Raw genomic sequence first — 27085 nt, 5'->3', positions numbered from 1 at the left:
CTAGGCTGTTTGACCCGGGCCGCGGAGGGGCCTCTGGCGCAGCCGAGAGCCTGTTCTGTGACAGCCGGTGTCCGAGGCCAATGCTTTCTTCCCAGACCTTCCCTCTTTTTGACTATCACACGGTGTAACGCCGTTGTGCAGAGCAAGCTGGCTAGGTACGTGTGTACACACTGCCGTCTGCATAGTGCTGTGGCACTTAGCAATAGCTTTTGAAAGTACTTGGAGCACAGGAAGTTTCTTTATGTACCATGGGAGCTGTCATGGAGGAATGTGCTGAGCCCTGCCCTGCAACAACCCCGCCTTGCAAACGCCAACGATTAGCTGAGATTAGTGTCTCTGTGCCTTCTGTAATCGGGGTTTATAATAAGAATTTATGAGAACAGCCTGGCTATCGGACATTGGGCAGCTGTGAAGGGAGAGCGTCAGAGCAATGCAAAGGGAAGGGGCAGTACAAACATTTCAAATCGATGCTGGGACGTTTACGTCTTAACGCATGTGTCATGGCTGTGAGGCCTTTTTCAATTCTTAGGGTGGCTGCTTGTCACACGGGTGACCTTGGACAAGTCTTTTCTGTTCTGCCCAAGTTTCACCTTTAGCTAAGGGAGATCAGGCTATCAGCTCCTTTGTGTGCTGTGCTGGAAGTCCAGTATCAGCAGGAACTGTTCAAAGAGGAATGGTTGGGTGCCCAGTGGTGGGAGGAGGATTGGGGAAATTGGTAGGAGGGGATTTCTGATTGACAGTATTTGGGTGGTACAAGAGAGAGAAGGCCTTACTAGAGTGATACCTGGGATGATTATCATGGCAGCTTTGAGGGTCAATTAGCTGATACAACAACCACAGTCTTTTAGGATATATTCTAAGCCACAAGTATTTCAAGTTAGTGTAGGTGAGGAATTTTTGCCTCTGTCAGCATTGCCTGCATGGTCTGTCATGGTTTAAGAGCATGTGCTTTTGCTTTTCACTGTTTAGGTGCGTGCTCTCTGTTTCCCAGTGGTGGGGAGTGCTCTGACCTGCCCGGTTTTGCTTTGCAGACAGTGTTACCTTTTAAGGACACTGTGCAGGAAACCATGGCAGGGGGAGGCTGTGGGGAAATGCTGCTTCTGTCCTGTGGCTCCCTTTGGGGCTGAGGTTTGTTAATAACGTTAGCTCTGTAATCGGATGTCAGTAGAAGGAGGAGGAATTGTCATGATTAATTAATTAGAGGTCCTGAGAAAAGCATGAGCTTTCTCAGGAGTCTTAGATGCTATTTTGGGAGATGACACCATGTGGCAATGGCTCCCTAAAAATTCTCCTATGGAAGAGTCCGATGTTTGTGAATTTTTCTCAGGCAGCCACAAGAGGTTGCTAAAGAAGGGCTTTTTCCGGCTTTAAGGATTGTTGAGTCCTGTCCTGGATACGGACATGCACAGTGTATAGAACAATCACTTCTCTAAGACTAAGACTCAAATCAGGCTTTTTTTTCCATTCCAAACTCAGAGCCAACTGATTTAAGGAGGAGGTGCTGCTGCATCCCTGCAGAACCTCAGCTGTAATGGAGCCAAACTGGTAGGAGGTGCTTAAGAGATGGTGTGATACTGTGATCTTGGCTTCTTATGCATCTCCTGTGGGCCTTCTCAAGTCTGTTGGCGCTACTGCTGCCTTGCCTTGAGGATCAGGGACACAGTGTACCTGTTCAATACCTACAGTTGTTCTGTTGATATTGAGCCACTCTAAATGGTGCCTTGTTTGCTTTCCTATGTCTGGGTGAGTTATCACAGCCAAGACACTTTACCTTCACGTTCTGTCCTGACTTAAATTTGTGAAAAGAGAATAGTAACATTGACTTCCTTATGCAAAATGCTCTATTGACAAGAAAAGCTGACAATTGATCAATACTGTTCTGCACATTTTTTGTGGCTTGTCTTTGTTTGTGTGTTGAATGGAAATTGTGCTGGCCATGCAGTCAGTCCAGCACAGAGGGTAAGGAGTGGGAGCTTGTACCATTCACCTGGCTAAGTTTGTGGTGGTTGGGCTCTTCATTGCTTCCTTACCAGTTAATTTACTAGAGGGAAGAAGTCTCTTGGCCACTGTCTAATAATGTTCACAGGGGAGTTACCCTCTCAAAAGCCAAGAAGCATTGAGGCCTGTATGTACAGCCAGCTCCTGCAATTGATGGATTGTAACTGGAGGAGGAAGAGACAAGAAAGGGACTGGTAAGGAACATACCAGCTGTCCTGCTCCCCCACATCAGTGGAGTCAAGTGGTGCTTTGTGCAGTAGGCTGTTGCCAGCAGGCTCACCTGACTCCTCCTGGGGATGTTTTCATTGAATAGAGGAGACCCAGACAGTGTTCGTGCGCTAGTATGGGAGACAGATGAATAGGCACTGGAACTTCTTGGCAGAGAGAATGTGATGGAGCCCTAACAAGTACTCTGCAAATTGTGTGCTGGAAGATAGGAAAGTGAGCTTTAGAGGTCTGTTACGGTGATGCGGAGATGACCTTTCCACCTCTGTTCCTGGGCTGCACGAGAAAATAGTTGCACTTGTCTTATCGTACAAGAGTTCTGTTCACTGGGCCTCAGCTAAGTTGGGACAAGGTTAATGTGAGAACAGCAATAGGCACTTCAAGCTTTGGGAGATACTACTGCAGACTTATGCTAAAAAGCATTAATTAAATTCTAATCAAACAGCATGTCCTGATAGGGCTGGGAGAGAGAGAGGATGTCCTTAGCTTCAGCCTGGCTGTGGAGAAGAAACCCTTAAAAGAGTGTGGAGTTATTACCCAGGAGGTCCAAGCCCAATAAGTAATACTGACCAGATTTCCCTTTGTGTGGGCCTCAGGAGGCCATAGCTTCATATAAACCACAAGATGACAGAAGGCTTTTTCAAAACTGGTTTGGTTTTTTTGGATGGTTTGGCCAGACAGTGGGCTGGCCACAGCAAGCTACCTTTATGAACTTGGTTACAAATAAACATCCATACTCTGGCCTGAGTAAGCCCTGCATCTGGAGAGGGCCATGGATGCAAACTGTGGTTTAACTGTCAGCCCAGCTAATGCAAACAGTGTCAAGTAACCAGGAAAGGTTAATCACAGCGAACTGGCAGGATGCACAGTGTTTTGCTGTGCTGCCTGCTGACAGTTTACTTTATTCAGCATGATATCATCTGAGTGCATAGTTAGCAGCTCTGTTTAGCTAGAGTTAAAAGACTGCACTGCAACCAAGCTTGAAAGGTTTAGGAACCACTTATGAGGGTGACCTCGCTAGCCTGTGAATGATATGTCCACACATCATTTGTGTTACTGACATGCCTAGAAGGCCTGGGCGTAGTCTGGGATGGAGAAGTGCTGGTTGCTTTCTCCTCAGCAAGAACGGGATCCTACATGGAACAATAATTTGTATTTATATTCAGTTGTGCAACCTCCTGGCTGTCTGCTGTTGTTTGACTTGCAATTATCCCACTACATTAATGCCCAGCTAATCTCTCTCCAGTGACATGGGGAAGATGTGTTCCCATTTTACAGGTGTCAGTTGATCTATCCAGAGCAAATAAAAAGAACTGTTGTCAGAGCTGAGATTGAAACCCAGCAGTTACTTCTGGATGTCTTCTTCTCACCTTCTACCATTTACAAACTCAAGCAGGAAGTCAAATGATTTTTTTCCTTTCACTTCTCAGAGGATGAGAACAAAGTACATTAACTGAATTGGCAGGTGATAGCATTGCACTTCGTTTTCTGTTGCCACGTCACTTTTCTGCTTGGAATTTACCCTGCCCTGAGATTCATTCTGCTCCCTTTTTGCCTATGTATATACTGGCATCAGCTTGTTCAGAGACAGCAACTAGTGCTTTGCAAATACATTTGTTTAATATCTGCAGCTGATTTAAACCAGCCTGGACTGAAGACTTGAGTATGTTGCTTAATTTAGATCCCCTTCCTTTCACTGAAACTCTCCTGTAATTGGGGTTTATGAAAAAGAGAGCTATATATGAAAGAAAATCTGGGATCAGACAGCTGGGATTGTTTGGATTTTTTTCATGAATTCTAAAATACCCTAATTCATTCCTGTGAAACTGTATTCACTAGCTCAGGAAGTAACAAGTAACATCTCTCTATTGTGAGCAATTTGTTCATGCGGTACCTTCGTAAGGGGGATATTTTGTTACTGGTGTGATTATTTTTGTGATGACTTTATCTGGCTATTCTAACCACTGCGTGAAATTTCTTCTAGAGCCTAGAAAATGAAGCTAAAGGAAATCGAGCGAACAGCTGTCCAGGCGTGGAGTCCAGCAAACCACCACCCCATTTATCTAGCAACAGGTAAAGTTCTTCACAATTTGTGAAGATTAAAGTATGATTCACAGAGAGATTTTATGTAGAGTTGTATTGGCTTTGACTTTCAACAATTCCCACTTTAATAATCCCTGGAAAACTTACAAGCAACATACCAAAAACATTGCAGCCTTAATTTTTTTTTTTAAGTGACCTGTAGAGGTCTATTTGTATGCCCAGCTTTGACACCTTAAAGGCCAGTGATTTTTTCAAAGGGTGAATACATGGCTTTTTTGATCTAACTCTGATTAAGTCTGTATGAACTCCAACACGTGCTTGCTATAAAAATTAAAACAAAATAAGGTTGGTTACTTGGTATGTCTGTGGAAAAAAAAAATTCATTGTAATTGTGTTCATTTAAGCTTACTTTTACTTTGTTGGTCTTCAGACACTATCGCATGGTTTGACAATCAAATAATAGAAATCCCTTCTTTCTAAAGTTGCATGTTTCAGTTATCATTCGATTTTCAATATTTCTGCAAAACCTTAAATTTGCATTTTGTTGATATTATTCATTATTCACTATTGTTATAATAATTTTATTTCCTGAAGCACAAGGTCGGCTTGTTCACTGTGTTGGCAGTGGGTGAGTTCAGTGTCTGTGTGGAACCAACAGCTTGGGTTATCTGCCCAACATGAGAACTAGTCAGCTCTGTCTCCTGCCTGGGTTGTGCAGTGCTGCTGTATTGTTTTCCTTTTTTTTTTTCAGGGGTGACTGTCAAAAGAAAGTGACAGAAGTTCGGCTGTTGCCTTAAAAGCAACATTACCATTTTTGGGGTAGATAGTCTGTTTCTCTAATAAGGACAGATTTTTAGTTGGACCAAAGGTCTTGGCTTCAGTCTGCTTTAGACCACAAACTGCATAGTTTCATAATTTGTACTGCTTTTTAATAGTCTCTTGGGCACTTTCCATGCCATAGGCTGTTACAAAGCACCTCTGTGGTAATTGGGTGACTCTTTGCCTGGCAGTGTCCCATTAGGCAATATTAAATCTACTTTTAGCTTTTATTCTGTAAGCTAGGGAGAAGGAAGGAAGCCACCACTGTGTGACTGCTAGCTGTCCGTGGGTTGTTGGGGAGTGTTTAGTTGGCTAAGGCTGAAGAACTTTTGCTGTAGACGAGGTTTAGAAGGCTTGATCAAGACATATGGTTGTGGTTGAGGAGCAGTATACAAAAGTATTTGGGATCATATGTGTAGTGGGGTTTCATGATGCGACTGCATTTGTAATTTAGATAAGGGCTTCATATCAGAAGATGTGGCTGCTTGGAAGAGGGTATATGAATTATATTTATCTCAAGAGAGAAAGGTATTTGCACAGCACTGACCCTAATGCCCAGAATTTCTTGAAGAAGTTCTAATTTATTTCAAAGTCTTTGTCATAATTGTTGGTTCCTCTTTCTGAGGTATTCAAACATGTCCTTTCCTTGAACGGGCACAACCAAGGTTGTGTCGACTATCAAGAATAGGTTTCCAGTGCATTGCTCTTTTTGTATCTTGTGCTCTTGAAAAAAGAGCCCACTTGTTTTGCCCTTGTATTTCTGCTAGGAACATCTGCCCAACAACTGGATGCATCCTTCAGTACAAATGCCACCTTGGAGATATTCGAGGTTGACTTCAGGGATCCTTCCCTGGATATGAAGCAGAAAGGAACGCTTCCTGCCTCAAACAGGTACTAGACACTCATACTGACGTATCAATCAGTGAAGCTGGAAAGGGCTTTTCTGTACAAGAAAGGAGAGGAGGAGATCATATTTTGGGGGTATAAAGTGATCTTTTGGGTCAGTTGACCTCCATCTTCAAGAATTGAATATTTTTGTTGACACAAATCATGTTGGGTGTAAAAGTACAGCAGTTGGACCATTGTAGAAGGCTGAAAGGACTTATATGGTAGTCAGTCAGAATCATTCCGTATCATGTGAATTTGCTGGAGCTAATGATTTGCAATAAAGAGACTAGAGGAAGAGTGAAAATTGTCTTCCAGCTTTTTAAGACAAGGTGATTTTCTTAGGCTCATCAGTGTGGGTGACATTTGCATCCAGTGTAAAACACAGCCTTGATTTGTAACTAGCAGCTTTTACAGTGGGTAAACATATTTTTCAGATCATAGCTCTGGAAAAGAAGGCATATAGTCCTGTAATCTAATCTTCTATATAGCCTAGGTTAGACGAGTTCACCCACCAAATCCCATATGAGGTCCTGAATGTTTTAAGGTAAAAAAAACAACAAAAAAAGAGACAGACTAGCTCTTCCTTTTTAAGTTCCCCTTAAAAGTCTTTGGAAGGAGGCTCATTTCTTTTTTTCCATGTAAGAGCCAGAGTCATCTTCAAAGGGAAATGGCTACTTAAGGTGCAGACCGATGGTTATGTTTGATAAGTTGGAAGATGGATGTAGTTTTTGGTAATGCAGATGGTGTCTTGACTTCCACCAAATGTTGAGGCTTATGCAAGCTTTATTTTTGTCTTTTTTTAGGTTTCATAAGCTGATCTGGGGTAACTTTGGAAATGGGTCCCCAGAGTCCTCCGGAGTGATCATTGGTGGAGGGGATAATGGTGTACTGACAATGTACAGTGTGCACCACATCTTGGCTTCAAAGAGTGAGCCTGTAATTGGGCAGATGGAGAAGCATTCAGGTCCTGTTCGAGCTCTTGACTTCAACCCTTTCCAGGTATGCAACATTAAGATACTTATAACCAAATGAAAATTAACCTCCATATTAAAAAAATATGTTTTCCCCTTGTGTATAGAGATTTATAAACTGAAGGAACAGTCTTTAACCTGAAAGAGGCCTGGTAGTTGTGACACAAGGCTGCTTTGGGACTCAGATTTGGGTTCTGTTCACAGCTTTGCCAATGAATTCCCTTGTGACTTTGATCAAGTCTCTTATTTCTCTGTAAAAACATGTCTTGTAATACTGTTACGTGTTAGACCATTACCCATTTGAAATCAGAACTTTTTTTATTTGTTCAGTTGGTGTTTAATTCAGTGGGGCTCTGTTCACACTTGAAGGGACCGCAACATAAGCGAGTAGTGAACAGAACATAAGTTCTTGTGGTAGCGCAAAGGCAAATTGACAGTTGTTTGCAGACCCTTGTGGGAAGCCTGCATCTTGTCAGAAGAAATGTCCCTGGTGCCAGGATGCAGGGCAAAGGCTCAGCTGGCCAGAGACAGCAGCTTCCAGGCCTGTAGCAGAGTTTCATGATGAGTAACACTAGCACATGTAGCTTGCTAGACAAATTTTAAACAGGTCTGTACCATGGCACAGCTGAAGGCATGGAGGCCACAAATGTGCCTGGTTTATAATCCATTTAGTACCTTTCTGCTTACCAGTGGCTGTGAAATGCAGCTCTTGCCTCACTTTGGAAGCTTTTGGGTTTTTTGCTTACATTTATTTTTAAGAAATCTGTCCTCTTTCCCTGTGAAACTCAGCTGAGCTTTTCTTTTTTTCTACAGAGTAACCTCTTGGCTTCTGGAGCCAACGATTCTGAAATTTTCATCTGGGACTTGAATAACTTCAGTGTGCCTATGACTCCAGGGGCTAAATCACAGGTAAACAAATTTTTCTCTGGGCAATATCCCTGCAGTTTTATATCTCAGTAGGCAAGGCAAAAAGATGTGAGTGTGTGGAGTCATCCTGATCTAGTCAGTCTGTGAAGGGGAAATGACCTTGACGTCTGTCAGGAGAAAGATGAATCAGAACTGACTGATCAGCTTCATTCTGGGGAGGTGGAAAGGGTGTTATAAGGGTGGGGAGATAGGCGGGCAACCTCTGGAAGGATGCACTTTGCATGGATGGGTAAGCTCTTTGTGGATTTGAATCAAGTAACTGACCAGTTTATCTTGTGATCCAGCTGGTGCATGTGTGATGGATTACGAAGGCTTATTGGACCTTCTCTGAGGAATGAATTTACTTCAGGTTTCAGCTGAAGCTTTTCATATCTCATGAAAGTAATATACCTAGCAGAGCCAGTGAGCCATTTAATGCATTAATGCATCTTGGCTATTACTCACAGATAATGTTTCCGGAGTTTGAAGAGGAAGAAGCTTCTGATCTTCTGATGCTGATTATGTTATTCAAGGCAATCAACTGTTGAAAGTAAAAAAACCGTAGTAAATTTGCCTAAAATCAGGCCAGGTTTTTCCTGCAATAGGCAAGGACACAAATGGGGGACTTATCTCCTGCATTGCAGTAGATACAGTAATGGCAATTATCCTTGAATGCTTCAACGTTTTCCATCTTGCTGCACCCCTGAAATGTTGCACAAAGTCATCTTTCCATTTAAGTTCATCCCAGGAGTCAGGGTAGAAGCATCTATGTTCCCTCAGCTGCAGTTCTCTCTGCACTGATTTATGACACATTTGGCCAATGCAGAATCCAGTACCTGCTCCCAAAATGCAAATGTGCTTTTCCAGGTGACCTTCCCCGTAGAACTTGACTGTCCACTGTACATTCTGAGTAAAGGACTTTCCATGCTCCCTAGTCTTTCTGGTCAGTGCTGCTATTTCCAGTTAGTTGATCAGTGATTGAAGAGAAGAATCTATATATCCTCAAATCCCTTAGTGACAGAATCCTGTGATTAGAGTTCCCTCAACATGGGAATAATGGATGTGTGGCCTTTCCTGTCTTGGCAGCCCCATGAAGATGTCAGTGTGGTGTCCTGGAATCGGCAGGTGCAGCATATCCTGTCCTCCGCTCACCCCAGCGGCAAGGCTGTGGTTTGGGACCTCAGGAAGAATGAGCCTATCATCAAAGTCAGTGACCACAGCAACAGAGTGAGTGGAGGAAAGCCTGTGATTCTGACTAGCTTACAACAAGCCACATGTGACTGCAAAGCAGTGGCACAGGCTCTTGGGATCAAGTGTTTTTATTGTAGGAGCTGTTGGGGCTGGTTTTCTTGGAACTGTAGCATCAAAGCACTTATCTCTTTTTTTCCCTAATGAAATGGAGAAACAAGACCCCTATCTGTTCTTAAAATTAGGGCACCCTTGCATTCAATTTCTATGTTCACAGCTCATTTATGAGAAGCCTCCTGTGTTTTACTCCCAGCTGTCTTCCTAGACCAGCTTTGAACTAGTCCTTCAACTTCTGTATGGTTAGTGTGGTTTTTGCTCTGTGGAGAAGTGTCCGGGTTTCAGCTGGGATAGAGTTAATTTTCCTCTGCCTAAGTTAAGGCTTTTTCAGTTTCCTGTGCTCTGCCAGCAAGCAGGTGTACAAGAAGCTGGGAAGGAGCACAGCCAGGACAGCTGACCCAAACTAGCCAAAGGGATATTCCATATCATAGAATGTCATGCTCAGTATGTAAACTGGGGGGGGGTTGGCCAGGAGGGGCAGATTGGTGCTTGGGCATTGGTCAGTGGGTGGTGAGCAATTGCATTGTGCATCACCTGTTTTTTTATTTTATTATATTCCTTTTCATTACAATTATTATAATAATATTTTTCATTATTTTTGTTAGTATTACATTGTATTTTACTTTAGTTATTAAATCATTCTTATTTCAACCCATGAGTTTTACTTTTTTTCCGATTCTCTTCCCCATCCCACTGGGGCGGGGCGAGGGAGCGAGCAGCGGCATGGTGCCTAGTTGGTGGCTGGGCTTGAACCATGACAAGAAGGTAGAAATACTTGCTTCCCACAGCAAGACATTGCTAGACTTGCTTTATGTCAAGCATTCTAGGCAAGTTAAGTGCAGAATGATGTGGCTCTGGGCCATTTTTGCTAATGCCAACTTGCTTTGCTGAATTTTCAGCCTATGTTATTTTTGTCCCTAGATGCATTGCTCAGGAATGGCCTGGCATCCAGAAGTTGCAACCCAGCTAGTCCTTTCCTCCGAGGATGACCGCTTGCCAGTGATACAAATATGGGACTTACGTTTTGCTACCTCTCCTTTGAGCCAGCTGGAAGGGCACATGAGGTGAGGGCCTGCTTGTTCTGTTGTCTTTTCAAGGATCTCCATCTTTAAAAGGCAGACATCTGGGAGGCTGGACTTAGGACAACTATGACTTTTTGCTAGGCCTGCTTTGTTTCACAGATGAATCTGGTTGAGGGTAGAGATGAGAACTAGCATTTCTGAGCTTAAGCAGCATTTCTGCTGCTTTCTTGGTGACAGGGTGGGAGAGTGGACTGGGTATGAAATATGACTGATTTCTTTCTGATCTATTTTAGGGGAGTTCTCTCCATCTCTTGGTGCCAGGCTGACCCTGAACTGCTGTTGAGTAGCGCCAAAGACAACCGGATCTTGTGCTGGAACCCAAGTGTGGGGGAGGTACATAACCGCAGCTATAAGTACACATGGTCTGCCTTATACAGAGTTGTGTGCTATGCTATGTATATGTCCCTTCTCTATATCCTTGTCGAGTGTCAATGTAATTTCCTCCAGTATGTATTCTGCATTCTTCTGTCTGGAGTGAATGAGACTGAAAATAACAGAGACAGGCAGAGATTTTCTCTGATATATCTATGTCCAGAGATCATAGAGGGAAGAAAGCTTTAACTAAAACTTAGTTTCAGCTAATTATGATTACTCTTGCTATGTTCACACATGTAGTGTTCTCTGTGTCCATTTGTTTCTTCTTCTTCCTTCTCCTAGGGTAGTAAGTTTTTTGGGGGGGAAACTTGAAGGAGAATGAGGAGCATTTGTTAGGGTCATTGAGAGGGGAACAATGTAACTAATATGTGTGTTAACTTTATTCATAGTACAGTGGTTTCACATGTGTGTGCTTATTTAGTTATGTATCTCAAAATTCCCATCTTTGAAATATTTTGGTATCACCGGAATTAAAATAGGACTGTGTAAAAAAAATTTTCTGCACACCTACTCATTCAATGCTGAATTTCTGGATAAAACTGAATTTTGAACTTTGAACAGAATTCAAGCAGTTGATCTTGATGATAACATGGGGAAAGTACTCTAACAATACTGAAGAAAGTCCAGCTGGGAGCCCCAGGCTGGATTCATTTAATGGGACAGTTTCACTTAGCTGACCACCTTTGCCTTGGAGGCATGGAAAAAATATTCCATTTCCATAAAACGCATGAAATACTGCTGTTGTGGTTTCATGGGATTTAATGCTTACTCTGTACAGATGTCTAGTGGTTAGAAGAGAATCAGACTCTGAAAGGTTCCTGAAGTCTAATTTTTACTAAAATCTTTTCACTGTGTTTTAGCAGAAAAATTAAAAAAAAACAAACAACAATTTTAGTGCAACTGGCTCATCTTTATGCGCGCTATTGTAGATTTGCAGAGTCCAAATTCAACTTAGGCATTTATGCACAAACTATTGTTAGGGGGCTGTTCTTGACTTGGTACCAATGAATAGAAAATTTTCAGGTGATACAAAAATCAGTACAGTTAACAGAATGGCTGATCTGGTGAGTTTGGGGAAGAGTTGGTTTCTTTGTTTTGGGGGGATATTTGGGAAGGGGGTTTGTCTTTTTTTTCTTTTTTTTTTTTTTTTTCTAATTTAGCAGTCCAGATTTTAATATAAGCAAATGTAAAGTTTTGTACCTGGGAACAGAAAACAGATCATGTTCTGACAGAGAAGGAAGCTGTGATTCTCTGTGCTTTGTGCCTGTGAGGCATAAAGGAAATCTCTTAATTTTACAGACTGGAGGTTCAAAGTCAAGGTTGTGTTAGTGAGTTGCTCAACATCAGGCAGGAAGTCTGTGACTGGGCCATGAATTGAACTTTGGATTTTTGAGTGCTGGACCAGAAACTTTTTGGCTGCAAAATCCTTCATAGTTCATCTGCATCTATTACAGGCCTCTTTTGTTGTTCTACTTTTTTCTGTAGACTTTTATTTTCCTTGTAAAATTTATTTTTCCAGACTATTCTTTCTGCTTACATGTTCTTGCTCATGACACCTTTTTGCCTTTTGGCTTCTGGTTTTCTTGCGTTGTCTTCTGATGTGTCTCCCTTGGTTAACAGCAGGTGTGACAGTATTGACTTGTTGCATTTGCATTTTGTTCTACAGTAGGAATCCTATGGTACAGCAGCTTTCTGTGGCTTTCTGCCATTTGGGCTCAATGTGCTGTAACTCGGTTGCAACGTGTCTTTCAAGAAGCAAAAATAAGACATTTGTATACAGTGGTGATATGTAAATAAAGTGTGACACACTTGCTGTGGGCAAGTAATTTGGGGAAAGCAGGGGACTATTTGTGTTGTGCTTCTGCCTTCTCTCTTTCTGTGATAGGTGGTTTACGAGTTGCCCATTCGGAGTCAATGGTGCTTTGACGTCCAGTGGTGTCCTAGGAATCCTTCAGTCTTCTCTGCTGCCACTTTCGATGGGTGGATCAACATTTATTCTGTTATGGGTGGGAACTTAGAAGCTCAGCAGAGGACGCAGGCTGACAAGGTAAAGTCCTGTGAGCACGTTACGGCTTGACAAATCGGCAATTACTCACCTGGCTTGTGAGAGCGTTAGAAGCACGTGTGTGTAACAGTATGATTTTTTAAGCGATGCAGTCTGTCCCACACGCCAGGACATATAGCTATATGGTGTGGGAACCAGAAGCTACCTGTGTGGGGACTTAATATCCACCAAGTACCAAAGGAACTACATTGCCTCTTGACAAAGGTGTCTCCAAATTTCTTGTAAAATTCATTAAAGTGTGTAAATAGAGCCAAGATCAGGTATAGTTTTGATGTTATATATATTTTATGGTTATTGCTACTAGACTAAAAATAAAGCAGCACACCTCTTGGAGCAACAAGCTTGTCTTGTCATTAGGTTAAAATTAAATACATTGATACTAATTAATACAACATGTTCATTATTAGTTCAGCAGAGAATTCTAAAAACTAGCTTATAAGCCACTATTAGCAATTTTCCTCCAGTTAATTGACTATAACTTGGAGCATGTTAATATTTTGATACTGAAACCCATTACTTAGCCAATGAATAGACGGGCAAACTCTGAACAGATTAAATGTTAGTACTGTCTAAAATTTTACTTTTAATCTGGTGTCTAGTCTTTTAATTCCCTCCCTCTCTCCCAGCTAACAAATACATTGCAATACAGGTTTTAAGAGAATACGTATGAGCTGGCTTAAGTGTTATTTATATAGTCATTTACAGCTGACTGAGTTCAGTTTCATAGGATTTGCAAGAGAAAGAAAATACTTTATCAAGCAACAGCTGTAGGAGATTAAGGATTTATTTAACCCATGGAGAATTTTCTTTCTGTGCATTCTTCATGTGCATGCGCCCCACTTCCACTCTTCAAAATTGGAGAACAGTAGGTTAGAATAACTCCTAGATAAATAGAATAACAAATAAGAACAAAAATAGGAGGAGATAATGACAATTATGGAGGCGGGAAGTTCATGAACAAGGGGCCTCTTTCCTCTGGATTCCATGGTATCAGGACAGAAACTCTGTAAAAGACCTGGTGGTTGATGTTACTGGTACCCTGGTAGTGTGTATCTATTTTTTGAAGATTTAGAGTGACTGATTTATTAGGTATAAGCTGTTCCTCCAGGAAATGGTCTGTCTTTGGAATTGGTTTCCCCTCAAGAAAGACTTGAAAGACAAAACGTGTAGGTCTTGCCTGTGATTCTTTGTTTGGCAACCTTAGGTTGATAAGCCTTGTGTTGCTTCTGTTCAGGTATGCCCTTCAGCTGTAGTAGTTTAGAGCTGTGCCCTATGGTCCAGTCAAACTTGAACAGGGTTATCTTTAGCAAACAACAAATCTATGCCAACAGTCTTAAAAATTAAGAATGCTTGTGAACAGCATTGTATGTATGCTCACTGACTTCCTAAATGTCAGAAATCCAGATGAGAGGCTACTTTTGACACTCTCTTGTCTAGGCAAGAAAGTCTGGAGAGATTATTTCACCATTCTCATCTAAGCTATAAAAGCTTGAGACAGTCCATAAAACTACCCCATTTGAAAGACCCCTAAACCAGAAAGGGAGTCAGCATTCCTTTGTGAGCAAAACAAGAAATATGGTCTAAAGTTGTCCAGCTTATGTTGTCACTATCTTGCATAAAACTAGTAATTTTGTAACTCCTGTGTTTATGAGCTGGGTGCTAGGCCAGGCAGTGTATGTTAGGGAATTTGCATCTTGCTAAGGAAAAATTACTTGAAAATCTCTCAAGGTGAAGCTTTCTTGAGAAATAATTTCTGGAACTGTTTGGAAATACCACTTCTTTCACATAGAGGCTTGGTGGTATTCCAGGGAAAGGTGCTGTAATAGCCTTTTTCTTCATCAGCGAGGAAAGTAACTAATTACTAAGCAATAGTTTTTTGTGCTTAGTCTGTACAGAGAGGAATTGAATTATATCTTACTCCTTTCTCCATCTGATTTTAGATCTCTTCATCCTTCAACAACCTGGATCCCTTTGGCACAGGACAGATCCTTCCTCCTCTGCAGGTGCCAGAGCAAGTAGCTCAGACCACCTTGATTCCACCATTAAAAAAGCCACCCAAGTGGATTCGCAGACCTGTGGGGGTTTCATTTGCAGTAAGTGAATGGAGCATTGTTAGCTTAAAATGCAACAGGTGTGTCATCTTGTGACACAATCCTTTTCTTTAGCTAGAGAAACCTTTTATCTTCCCACTGCTAGCTGTTTTGATGCCTGTTTAAGGTGCAGTATGGTGTCCCATGGAGGAAAGCTCTTTCGCTCAACATTCAGATATATTTCCAACAAGAAAGAGTCCTGCAGCAGAGAATGGGAGGTTATAAGTAAGAGTTAACAAAGCTAAGGAAGAGTCATAAAAGCTGTCCTTGTAGGCTGTGACATGCGTTCCCATTTTCCTCTGTCTTTCTCCTTCCTATCCAGGTATTTAATTTTCTTCACCTCTTTGCTACTAAGTCAAAAGGCTGAATTGTTCTTTTAGCCTGTGGCTTGACTTGTTCTCTGTCTGTCTAGTGCCTGCCATTCACATGATCGTTTCTGTCATTGCAGCCTGCCTTTCCATGTCAGAAAAGAACAAACAGTTCCAAATGGTACTTTTTCCTCTGTGCCTCTCTGGCATTTGCAATTGGTTAGGCCTGATAGCACATACAGAAGTGCCATGGTTATCAGTCTTCAGCTGAAGGGCTTGTGATCTGAACTCCCTCAATGGCCTTACCATCCATACACATTAAACTGTTCGGGTTCCTTGTGATCACAGCTGGAGCTTGAGTCCACCGTGCTGAATGAAGAGCTGCGTTGCTTTTACCTTCATTTATAAGAATGCTTACTGTGACTCCCTCTGTCTTTCTCAGTTTGGAGGAAAACTTATTTCCTTTGGTCTTGCCAAAGCTCCTGGACAGCAAATGCAGCAGACATACCCACACCAAGTATTCATCAGTCAAGTCACTACTGAAACTGAATTTCTGCTCCGATCTAGAGAACTGCAGATGGCCTTGCAGTCAGGGAACCTCCTTGATTACTGCCAGGGCAAGATCCAGACAGCCAAGTTGCCATTTGATGAGAACCTTTGGAACTTCTTGAAGGTAGGATGGCTGTGGTGAAACAGAGAGGTCAGTTCTTTTACGGTCCTGGGGTGGAATGTGTTCATTATGGTCCTCTCTAGCCGTTTATATTCCTGTTCTTTAAGATATAAAATAGAACTGAATGGGCTAGTTAGTTACTTGTCTAAAGAAAAGTTTTTGCAGATGAGGTCTTAGAGGTTGCCTTATTTTTCAGTAGGAACGGTCTTTTAAGGGGAGTTGTTTGGGCTTCCTGTCAAGGTGCTGGACAGGATTTTCTCATGTCAACCCACTGCCAAGCTGTATCTGCCTGCTACCTGTGGCACTCTACTGTTACTATTTCTCAAGGCAAAGTCCAAATGGGCAATGAGATTCCCCAGTAATAAGGGAGAGGTGTGGTGGTATCAGGAGTGACTGTAGCCCCACACATGATGATGGTTTCATTGACAATTTGGTAATATGAAAGAGTTTGGTAACGAGGAGTGGCCACCCTTCTGCAGGGGCAGGGCTTAGCCTTGGTAGTGTTTTACAGACACTCGTAGGCAGACTGTGTGTGGGATGGGTTGTTGTCTAGGTGGTGACAGTAGTCTTTGTTACAAGGGTCATTGCAACAATGTCTTCAGCTGCATTGGATGAGACTTGTCAAACTGTCATTCTAGTAAATTTTTATAATCCAGCTGGCCCATGGTCCTGTGAGACCGCTCCAGCACATACAAGATCTTTTACTATTGATTGTCTTAAACTACAAACCAAGCTTCTGTACAAAAGACTGTTCTGCATGACCATTTCTGCATCTGCAAGAACAGTTTCTACTGACTGTTTACAAGTATCTTATCCATGTACAGTTTAGTCATTTCTGTAGTAGGAACAGCCTGGGACTTACTGAGACAGACAGATTCTCCTTGCAGAATGTTAATCACGCATTAAAGCATACAAATAGTGCCTCTCAATTAGGCTGCATGCAGCCTGTGGGAATCTGTGGGACTGTCTGAAATCCCCACCCAGGGAGCTTCTGTAACAATTAGTTAACTAATTTTTGTGACTAGGAGTTCAGGCAACCACCTTGTCTCAGTTTCATCCGGACTCAAATCAGTCCATTGTCTCTATGCAGAGATTAGCTTGGCAATTCCTAGACCATCCAGGGAATTAATAACCAAGTACACTAAGTATGCATACAATCATAGCCCTGATACACAATTGTAACTATGTGACAAACTTGAATTTCACCCTTTTATCGTGATAGTAACTTAAATTCCATAGATTTTTCCCACAGTAGTCGTTAGGTAGACTTGTCATAGTTGTGTTCTTTATCTATAAACTGAGCTCTACACTTTGCTGCTGCCAGAAGCAGCCAACTGTTGGCAGTGTGTAGATGTCTAGGATTTTACATATTTTCTTGTCTTTTTCAATATCCTTTGGGACTCAGGTGAACCTGGAGCAGGAGTCCAGGACTAAACTCCTCAAGCTGCTGGGCTACAGTAAAGACAATCTGCAAAAAAAGGTAAGAGGTGTTTCCAATAGAGAGAAACCTTTACAGGACTAAAGCTGCTGCAGGAGAGTTGTAGGGTCCCTACTGGGAATGAGTGAGTGATCTCATAGCACACAAAAGACCAAACTGCATGAAATTTCAGCTGAGAGGCACCTCAAATATCCCCCATTAAAAAAGCAAATGTGGGCACTTTTAAGGGTGTAACTGTAGCTGTACTGGATCAAACCAAAGGCATCTTGAGCACAGTTATCTTGCTTCCAGTTGTTGGTGCTCTGGGAAATGTATAGCAACAGTGCAATTGAGAGCTGCTTCTAGCATCCAGCTCTCTGCATCTCAGGGGATTCATCAGCCAGGAAGAAGGTGACAGATGAAGACAGTCTGGCATAGCACTGATGGAGCTGCAGGGGAGGAAACTTTTGCAGCAGCATGGACAATGCTCTGAAAAGGATAAATAACCTCTGATAGGCAGCCAGCCAGGAATAGGGAGAGGTGGAACTTTTCAAACAGGTGAAAGAGCTGGGGGAATTGTGTCTGGGGCATGCCAGTCACTTGGTGGCTTTGCTGCCCAGGTGTTTAACTTTGATAGAGGCTTCACTGTGAATGTTGTTACTTTTCTAGATCACCTCATGTTTGAGTGATGGGATCTCAGATAAACAGCCCCTTCCTGAGGCAGATGAGACAAATGCTGCACAGCCAGATCAGGTATGTCCTGTACCTCTTGCCAGTCTGGGAGAGCAGTGGAAGGCAGAATGAACAGGAAGGTTTAATTCCCACTACAAGTTGTTGGGCTCAATGCAGGCATCGCAGAGGGCAGTTCACAGTCCTGTCAGACCCTCACAGGGTCAGACCAAATGATCATAGCAGTCCCTTCTGGCTTTAAAACAAATCAGCGAACGATGAAGATGGACTCCTGGCTATTAACACTGCAAGAAGGCTTGCTTCACCAGTGCTGATTTCTTCAGTGATAGAATTAGCCTCACCCCAGCTTAACTTTATGCTACTGTTCTGGATTTCCTCTGTGAAGCTTCTGCTGTGGTATTTCTTTTGCATTTCTTCCCTTTTCACCTCTACCCTTTGCAATGTATTCTCACATGATTTTGGGATGTCCATCTTCAGGTGCCTTCCAAGGCCTGGTTCACCGTGCACTGTAAATTTTGCTCCTCTAAGGTATCTAAAACTGCTATCCTCAGATTGGTAATCCTCTTCACAAACCTTAAACGCTTGCTGAGATATTCTAGGGGTAGCAATTGTGTCCTGCATTTCAATACAGCACCAAGCATGGCTGTGATCTTACCTGTTAGTTACAGATATCACTTGTTGTCCCTATTCCATCCAAAATTCAGTTTGCTCAAGGGCTGGCAGTTGAGTTGGTGAATGCTGGCCAGTGATACTGTTGGCATTGCATGTCTTATACTGTCAAACTCCTAAGCTTTGTCAATAGCAGCACTGCTCTTATTGCTGCCCCAGTGAAACTGTGCAGCTTGATAGAGCAGTGACAGGAGGCATGATGGGTTTCCGAGTTGAAATCAGATTTATATGAGCATGCTCAACTAAATGGAGAGCAGCCCCATCCCACTCAGTAAGCCGTTAAACTGTTTTGGGCAGGATCTGTGTGTGCAATGAATTAACCTCTTGCACTCTTTGCACAGCTTTTGATAAATTCCAGTGATGATGTAGCTGCTGTTTCCTCCTCTTCAGCCTTTTTCGACAACCTCATCCCACAGAATATGAGCACATTGGAGATTCCTGTCACAGAAGGTAGGTTACATGAAATGTGTTTCTGCCCCCTTAGGAAAAAGGGAGAGGAGGAAAAAAACCAGAAAATTACCAGGAAGAATCTGGTCCACTCCATCAGATGGGTACTTTTAAAACACATGACCCCTTCCAGTGTCATGCAACATCTCTCAGCATTGTGCAGGAAATACTCTTTGCAGATAAGAGACCCATTAAGAGTATAGAAGAATATTCTAGATGATGGAAGACTTACTGTCAAGCCAGTGTGGTTTTTTTTAAACCTAATTTGGGTTTCCAACTCTTCTTTTAGCTGGGCTTCTATACTTTATTGGTTTTTACTGCCTGCTCTTTAAAATGAGCATCATTAATGCATCTGGATGATGTCCCTGTGGGTTAACTCTGCTTCTCATCTCTGTAGATACGGATGGACTCATCAGCCAAGCCCTTTTGTTGGGGAATTTTGAGGGTGCAGTGGAGCTGTGCATGCGGGCAGAGCGCTTTGCTGATGCCATCATCTTAGCTATAGCTGGTGGGGAGAACCTCCTGAAGGAGACCCAGAAGCGCTACTTTGCCAAGTGTAAGACAAAACTCTCCCTGGTAAGTGATAGTTTTGTGTACCTACTGAGCAGGGGAAGGTGTGCGATATCTTGGCAGATGTTTGTCTGAATGTATGTGGAAATGCTTTGGCGGGAAGTAGAATGTCAGCAAAATCTGTGCATCTCCTCTTGGCTAGACATTTACTGTAATCTCCTGGTAGTTTTATGACAACTTCATGTTGCCCACCTAGAATGTTTGTGTTCTCTGTTCCTTTTTTTTTTTTAATCTAATGGTTTCTGCCTTAGCTCCCCATGCTTGTAACCCGTAGAGCATACTGCCCCTTTACAGCTTGGCTAGGAAGGTCCTAGCTTATTAATTGACAAATGAGGAAGTGTAATGGGGGTTGGGATATCCTAATACTATATTCCCAGTCATTGATACTACCTGCTCTGAAACAGGATATGTATTAGATCTTTGCTCTTGCCTAGTGTGGCTGTTTTCATATTCTCTTAAGTGCTTTGTTGGGCGCTTTTACTTTCTTTAGAGGCATTGGGTTCCAATTACTGTTAACACTGGGGTGCTGGGATTGGTGGACCTTAATGTACAGTGAGGTAGTTGCTGCATAGTGGGAAGTGTGCCTGAAAGTGAGCTATCCCTGTGGGTGCACTTGCTAAAGCAGTCAGCTTATCTTTGTCTTCAGTGACTGGCAGGCCTTCTGCTTCCCTTACAGCTGCTTTCCTCCATTGTGCAACAGAACTGGCAAGATATTGTTTGCACTTGCGATCTACAGAGCTGGAAGGAGGCACTGGCCATCTTGTTAACATACTCAAAGCATGAGGACTATACCCAGCTCTGTGGTATGCAGCATACTATGTTTTGATGTGATTTCCCTTAGGGGAGGGCAACTATGGACTGCTTTCAGAAAGAAGTAGATACTGTTGAGGAAGGCAGGCACTCCCTACTTATTACAGCTAGCTGGAACTTATTAAGTAAGTGTGGACTGTTGAGTTAGGAGAATGATATATGCACACTGTAGCTGTGAGTCATAGTATAAAGTTATATATGCTGATATTTCCTGTCACCTCTACCAATAGCATGGAAAAAACAGGATAGGCACTAGACTGAGACACTGAGAGGGTGATACTTACTATTTATTTACTATTTTTGGGGGGGAGAAAGGGATTTCCTTGACAGTAAAAGGTCAGGTGGCTTCACTCCGTCTGAAAGAGGTTTACCATTCCAGCATATTCCCCTCCCTTTTAAGCTGAGAAACAAGGGTTAATAAATGTTTGATGGCTTCAGTAGTTTCCTCAGCCTTGTTAATAGTCCAACATGCTCAGCAACTGGTTGTTCTGAGAGTCAGAGTTCAGGGACAGTCTAGTGACTGAATCTGATGAAGTTACTCATGTTGCTTAGCTGGGAACTAGCTCCTGGCTGATAGGAACAGCTAAGTGCTGTTGGAGAAATGCCAGCACTTGTACCATCTTACTTGTATAAACTTGAAATGCAAGAAAACATGACATCTTTTACAGACCAAATTCTAGGCGTGGAACATGGTAGTGGTGAGATAGCTTCAGCTCACCTTTATATCCTAGCATTTGCTAAATGTTGACAACTACCAGATTACTAGCTGTCTCTGGTACTGGACACTACTGTTACCTGGAGATTCCCACACCTCTTTGGAAAAAAAAAAAAAAAAAATTGGCTTTTTCACTGAATTCATCTGTCATTTTTAAGGGTTTTTCTTTCTTTTATATGTCTGGGCAGACATATGAAAATAGGCAGATTATAAAAAAATTACTTCTTTTTTCAACCAAGTTGGCTTTGGGATTCCTTAATGATGTCAATTTCTCTGTGTTATCCAAGAATTAGGTGTAGATCCAAAGCTGTCAATATCTTTTCATGACAAGCCACAGTAGGATTGCTAAGAGATGAGCATTGGGGTTAATGAGCTCTTGAAAAAGAGTGTGTGTTAAATGTTGGCTGTATTTTTTCCTCTCTAGATATGCTGGGTGCCCGCCTAGAGTCAGAGGGAGATGCAGCCCTGTCCAGTGATGCCTGCCTCTGCTATATCTCATCAGGCAATGTGGAGAGGTTGGTGGAATGCTGGGTAAAAAACCATGAGACTTCATCAGCCCTTGCCCTGCAGGTACAGGTGCTATAATGTTGGTTTGACTCCTCTTTAGGACAGTCTGGTAGCCCTGATCTGTCTGCATTATGTCATCAAACGGAGTATCTGGCTTCCAGCACACAATGGAGACGTGTTCGTAGTCACCAAGGTATCTCCTTCTAGCCTGGATTATGGGCTTACATCTAAAGGAGATGCACTCTTAAACATTAAGGGTTTGTGTGTTTAGAGAGTACTGATTACATTGCACATAAATCCAGCCGTGGACAAGAGTTATGGCCTACCCACCTGTTCTTTGTATACTGACATCATGTCTGAGCTTCCTTTTAGTCAGAGAAGTTTAGACTGTACCTGTTTTCTTACTGATAGTTGCCTGCGAGTACATTTGCTGCTGTGCTTATTATGTCTAACTGTAATGCTCCAGTTATCTGGCTGTACCTTCGGAACAGCCTCTAGCAAAATAAAATAGTCTAGACTCTATTATTCCCACCGCAAGTAGAATGATGATGTATGGGAAGTCACACCTTGTAGATGAATCGGGGCTTCTAAGTCAGTGTTGTTACCTACCTGTTACTCTTAAACCAGTCCTGGCTAAGTCACTAACCCCTATTGTGTCCATCAGTTGCCAGAATGAACTAGATAAGTCTTCCACTTGGATATCTGCAGATAATGCCCTCTGCTACAGAGTTCCCTGGTTTTGCAACCCCACTAGTGAATAACAGCAACAAAAAGGCATCTTCAGCATTCCTGATTATGTTTGAAACTGGCCTCCTCCCAGTTATCAGCCAACTATGCATATATCATTCCACAGATATAAACATTACTTTGATTTCTAGGAGTTGAAGGAACTTTGAATAATTAAAAACCTTCTGGTCTGTTTGTCAGCAGTAGTAGTTTTTCCTAGTGAATTTCTCCTGGTATGGTTTTAAATCTTCTTCTTCTTCCAAGCTGATAGCTTGTAACTCCTAGAGTTACAGTAGTAACTTCCTAGTAAAAAGATTATAGCTGATTGGAATGTCCTTGTGGCTTCTGATTTTCTGTTTTCCCTTACCATAAAAGTAGCAGTGTCAGGGTTTGCTTCCTGGTTCCTGTTTTTCTCCACAAAGTGCACCTGAGGAAATGGTAATCAGTGGTAGTATCTGGTGCAGAGTGGAGTAACTTCTGTTCACATTGGACCCAATGTCGGTTGAAAGTGGGGAAAGCCATCTGGCATTGTCTCGGCATGAGATGGACTGGTAAAGCAAGTCAGACTGAGTGGTTTATTTCTTCCCTCCCCCTGACTTATTCAGGATCTGATAGAGAAGGTGATGGTGCTGAGCAGGTCCATTGAGATGCTCCGAGGCACAGCAGGACAAGCACCAGGCCCTGTCTTGGCAGAACGAATCACCCAATATGCCAGTCTCCTGGCATCACAAGGATGCTTGGCAGCCGCAATGAATTACCTACCCAGCAGCTCTAAAGAGGTGAGTGAGAAACAAGTTCTTGTGGGAAAGAGTAGTATATGGGGAAAAATGGTACTTTATACAAGAGAGAGCTTAGGTTTTGACATGCATCAGGACTTAAGGTTTCACCTTAATTATGGTGGCTTGAGAGTAGAGGTGTGGTTTTGGGTTGTTTGGTTTTGTTGGGTTTTTTTTTTCCCTAGGACACAGCTTTTGTCTTTATTTGCTTTTTCTTTGTAGTTCCTTTGATTCAGGAAAAAGGAAGGGAGCTATAGAACTGTAAAATGATTCCTGGAGAACAATGCTGGGAAGCAGCTCTCCGGGCAAGCTGCATGTATTCCTGAAACTAGCTGGTAGAGAAAGGGAATGAGGAGGTCACCTTGTAGTTTGAAACAAATCTGTCTAGTGCCCAAATGTGAGTAGGGGTTGGGGAGGGAAAAGTTGAAAGATTGGGGGAAGAATCAGTGAGAGTTCATCTGCCTGGGAATATGGCAGGTGATGTCCCAGATTGTTGCTTACAGTTGGTTTTGGTTTGTTTTCCTGGTGACTATTGGGGAAATGGTTAATTTTACAGGTTGATGCTCAGTGCTGTGGGTCAGGGTCTGCTCTGAATGCCTCCCCAGCACCTTCCATCTGAGGGTCTCAAGGCACTTCTCCTAAAGCATAGTTTATTTCAGCTCCTGATTGAACAGCTCCGAGACCGGCTTTTCCATGCTCAAGGAGAGAATGTGGGTGATGAGCAGCCACCCCCTTTTCCCTACACTCGTGTCAATGTAGGTGTCATTAAACACACATCTCCAGCAGCCAAGGGTGGTTCTGGCCCTGAAGGAGCAGTCCACAAAACAGGTCCTAGACATCCGGAGAAGGTAGGCTTTAAACTCAGGTGTTCATGGCTTGGGGAGAGGGAGGAAGGCTTACTGGGTTAAGGCATATGAAGTAATATGAGATGACACAGATGGCAGGCATTGAAGAACTCATCAGTGATGTCTTTCACTGGAGTAAACACAAGCTCTGTGATAATCCAAAAGTAGGCTGTCTGGCATCTTTTCACAAAGCCCTGTCCCACATGCAGTCACTGGAGGAGACTTACAAGTGTAGTGATCCACTGAGATCTCACATACTGAGGGAAAAGGGGGCTGTGGTTCACTCTCCTATGCCCATCTCGCCCTCATATCTCAGTAAAATTAGTGTAGTATGGCTTAATCTCAGTTCTTGCACAAGAAAACTGTTCAGGAAGTTTTGCTTGCAGCCTCTATTACTTCATTATTGTTCTTTCATTATTTTCTCTGGTTGTGCTTCAAGGAAGTCACTGTATGGGAAATGGCTCCTGAGGACTAATCCTTGAGAGCCAGAGAATACTCTGAAGAGTGTGGTGCCCAGCTCGTAGAGCAAGTTATGTGGTGGGAAACGCCTTTGATCCAACCCATCCAGGGCACTGACAGCAGCATCATCTTCTCTTGCCTGAAAAGTGACAGGGATAGAAAGTGCATCTGCTTGTGTGTGTATGCACATGACTGTGTTGGCCATTTGCAAGTTCTTTGTTTTTTAATTGCAGCCCAACTATCAGTCATCATTTGCCCCTTCAGCACCTTCTCAGCCTTCAGTGCCTTCCCTCTTCACACCTCAGCCAGTGCCAGCGATGTCTATGACACCTCACCACATTGCCCCTCCCCAGGCCAGCACAGGTCCACAAACAAGTGTCTATTCCAGAGGGCCACCATACCCACAGTACAACTTGGGCTTGGTTCCAGCAACAGTTTCAGGGCCAGGTAAGCATTGTCTGATAGCCATGTTCATTCTCCAGGTTTTCTTAGACTAAAGTCTTCAACGTGGATGGCTGCTCTACCTTCTTCCTCACAGGCCTATTGTACTTGCAAAGAACAAGTTAGCTTGTCTGAGAGGCCTCTCAGTGCTTCTGACACATCTAGTTCTAGCATCTGTTGCTGCACATCCACTGATATTAAGCATATATAGGGGTGGAGAAGCCACAGCTAAGTTTGTGGCAGACTTTGACTGATGTAGCCTGGGTTATGGGGGATATGCCTGGCATGGCTATTCTAGGGTATGGCTTGGAGAAGGGCAGACTTACTAGCATGAAGGAGAGCATCAGGCATAGTTTGCACATGAAACAAGCGATGCCGATACACTTTCTTTCTCATTTGTAGCTGTGTCACAGTCTCAGCCATTCGGACCAGTGGGAGTCAGACCTGTCGGTCCTGCTCCCTTCCCCAGCCAGCCTTCTCTGCCAGGACAGTCCATGCCCATGACATCTCCTGGTGTTCCACCACCCGGACCCACCCTGTTCACTCCAGCCTCAGTCCCATCATCTCAGCTTCCTGCAGCTTGTCCTCTCCCTGTGGCAAGCCAGTCTCCTCTAGGTTTCTCTTCAGCACCTTTCAACTGCCCCATGAACATGGGTTACCCTCAGGGAGGTCCTGGAGCTCCATCTACTAAGCCTCTGCCAGCAGCCAGCGTTCCTCCTCCTCCCACAGGTAAGTACTGCTTGTGTGACTTGTGTATCCGGAACGCTCCTGGATGGGCTTTTCAGTACATAATGGACGTGGACCTTCTGAGGTCTGGTCTGTCACCATAGAGGCTGGATGTGGTGCTGAGGCTAACCTTACAGGCACACTGTGCTGAGTCTTACTGTGGTGGTAAAACACAGCAATGACAACAGCTTCATTCAGCCTGTTCAGCTGCTCTGTCCCCCAGGTTGAGGTTACAAGATGCTGTCTCTTCAGGTCCCCAGTGTATCCTGAGTAGCCATCCACTGCAGAGGCATCTGCTCTGACTGAAAGGATGGTGGTTCCTGGGGAATGCCTGGTGGAAGGCTTGCTGACCTCACCCCTGCTTATGTAACTTACACAAGAAGTGCATTTGAAATGCTGGGAGAGCAGGGTGCTGCTTCTGTGTCCATGAGATACCCCTTGCTTAGCTTCAGGATAAAATTCCTCTGCTGTGCTCTAGTTCTTCCCATTTTTTTTCCTGTTGCCATAAAGTGCTTGCCTGGGAATCACTTCTGGATTCCCCTGTGCAGTGCTCCAGACCTGGAGCCTTTCCCCTTTGGTTCTGTAGTTAGAATCCAGCCCAGCCTGCAAGTACTGTGAAGTCCTTGCTAGCATGATGAATAAAAAGAGAGTGTTGTTGGACCTAGTTCCCAGTGGATGGGCATTCCCTCTTTCTATTTCCCACAACATCACCACATCTGGTGCTTGTTAATTCGTTGCTGTCTCAGAGACAGGTTTAGCCAGGCTGTGGAGAACCCTAACAACAAGGCTGACAATCCTTAGATTTTTGAGCAGATGCTTCTCCAAGCCATGCGTAGTCTGAGAGTGAAGGAACTGAGGCTTTGAGGTTTGCCTCCACCTGGAATCCTTTGTTGAGCTGTGTTTAACCAAGGATAGCAAATCCCACTGTGTGAAGCCTGTGGGGACTGCACACAAAGGCTCTTAGCTAAGGCTGGATGAATTCCTTCTGAAAAGGTATCAGGGATAGTAGTCCAGGGACATTACTCACTGAGTAAAAGCTGTTGGTGATGATGACTTTACCACCCTGCCTTGATTTTCAGGTTTCTTCCCTTGGCTAGATCCCCACATGGATCATGCAGGTAGTACCCAGAGAAGCCTCCAGACCTGCCGGGGAGGCAATGTTGCTGTTTCTAGTGAAAAGTGGGATGTGTGCACGTTTTACTGTGTGTGCATGTGTGCATGCTCATTGCTATTTGTTGTTTCCTTGCACGCCTGGGGAGCTATACAGCTGGGGTAGTGGACATACTTGTCCTGAGAACTAGTAAGTGACAGCTGGGTATGTTGGAAGTGAAATGAAAGCACTGTGCTCCTACTGATGAGTTAGGGTACAGAAAGCAGGGGCTCCAGCTTCTTCCTTCTCTACTTTCCTCCAGTCCTGGAGGAATTAGAGCATTCTCAGTCTCTGTGCCCCTTCAGGCAGCTGCTGGGCCAGCAGGACAGGGAAGCAGCCCCTTTTCCTTTCTTGGTTCTCTAGGCAAGGAACAGGCCAGTGGTTGTAACTCA

The 27085-nt window shown here is 43.4% G+C and overlaps 1 protein-coding gene across 6 annotated transcripts in view; it reads left to right on the top strand.

The window, feature by feature from the left end:
• Nucleotides 1-27085, top strand: part of SEC31B (SEC31 homolog B (S. cerevisiae)) — a 34900-nt gene that overhangs the window by 470 nt on the left and 7345 nt on the right. For 3 of the 6 annotated variants that reach the window (XM_010567698.1, XM_010567703.1, XM_010567704.1), the window contains exons 2-21: nt 4208-4296; nt 5853-5976; nt 6777-6972; nt 7758-7853; nt 8937-9077; nt 10077-10219; nt 10471-10570; nt 12498-12659; nt 14618-14770; nt 15518-15748; nt 17151-17225; nt 17832-17915; nt 18863-18971; nt 19366-19544; nt 20215-20341; nt 21488-21633; nt 22902-23075; nt 23732-23920; nt 24610-24823; nt 25220-25546. In XM_010567698.1, the coding sequence (XP_010566000.1) occupies nt 4218-4296; nt 5853-5976; nt 6777-6972; nt 7758-7853; nt 8937-9077; nt 10077-10219; nt 10471-10570; nt 12498-12659; nt 14618-14770; nt 15518-15748; nt 17151-17225; nt 17832-17915; nt 18863-18971; nt 19366-19544; nt 20215-20341; nt 21488-21633; nt 22902-23075; nt 23732-23920; nt 24610-24823; nt 25220-25546 (3049 nt within the window). In that variant the 5' untranslated portion in view covers nt 4208-4217. Of the gene's footprint in view, nt 1-26; nt 156-479; nt 1744-4207; nt 4297-5852; nt 5977-6776; nt 6973-7757; nt 7854-8936; nt 9082-9315; nt 9398-10076; nt 10220-10470; nt 10571-12497; nt 12660-14617; nt 14771-15517; nt 15749-17150; nt 17226-17831; nt 17916-18862; nt 18972-19365; nt 19545-20214; nt 20342-21487; nt 21634-22901; nt 23076-23731; nt 23921-24609; nt 24824-25219; nt 25547-27085 lie in introns of those variants that run through there. The other 3 variants (XM_010567699.1, XM_010567700.1, XM_010567705.1) reach the window with 3 other exon arrangements.

Source organism: Haliaeetus leucocephalus, unplaced genomic scaffold, assembly GCF_000737465.1.
Source record: "Haliaeetus leucocephalus isolate CR32 unplaced genomic scaffold, Haliaeetus_leucocephalus-4.0 Scaffold229, whole genome shotgun sequence".
Taxonomy (NCBI): Eukaryota; Metazoa; Chordata; class Aves; order Accipitriformes; family Accipitridae; genus Haliaeetus; species Haliaeetus leucocephalus.
Note: the sequence above shows the minus strand (reverse complement) of the source record. Positions and strands in the feature narration are given on the sequence as shown.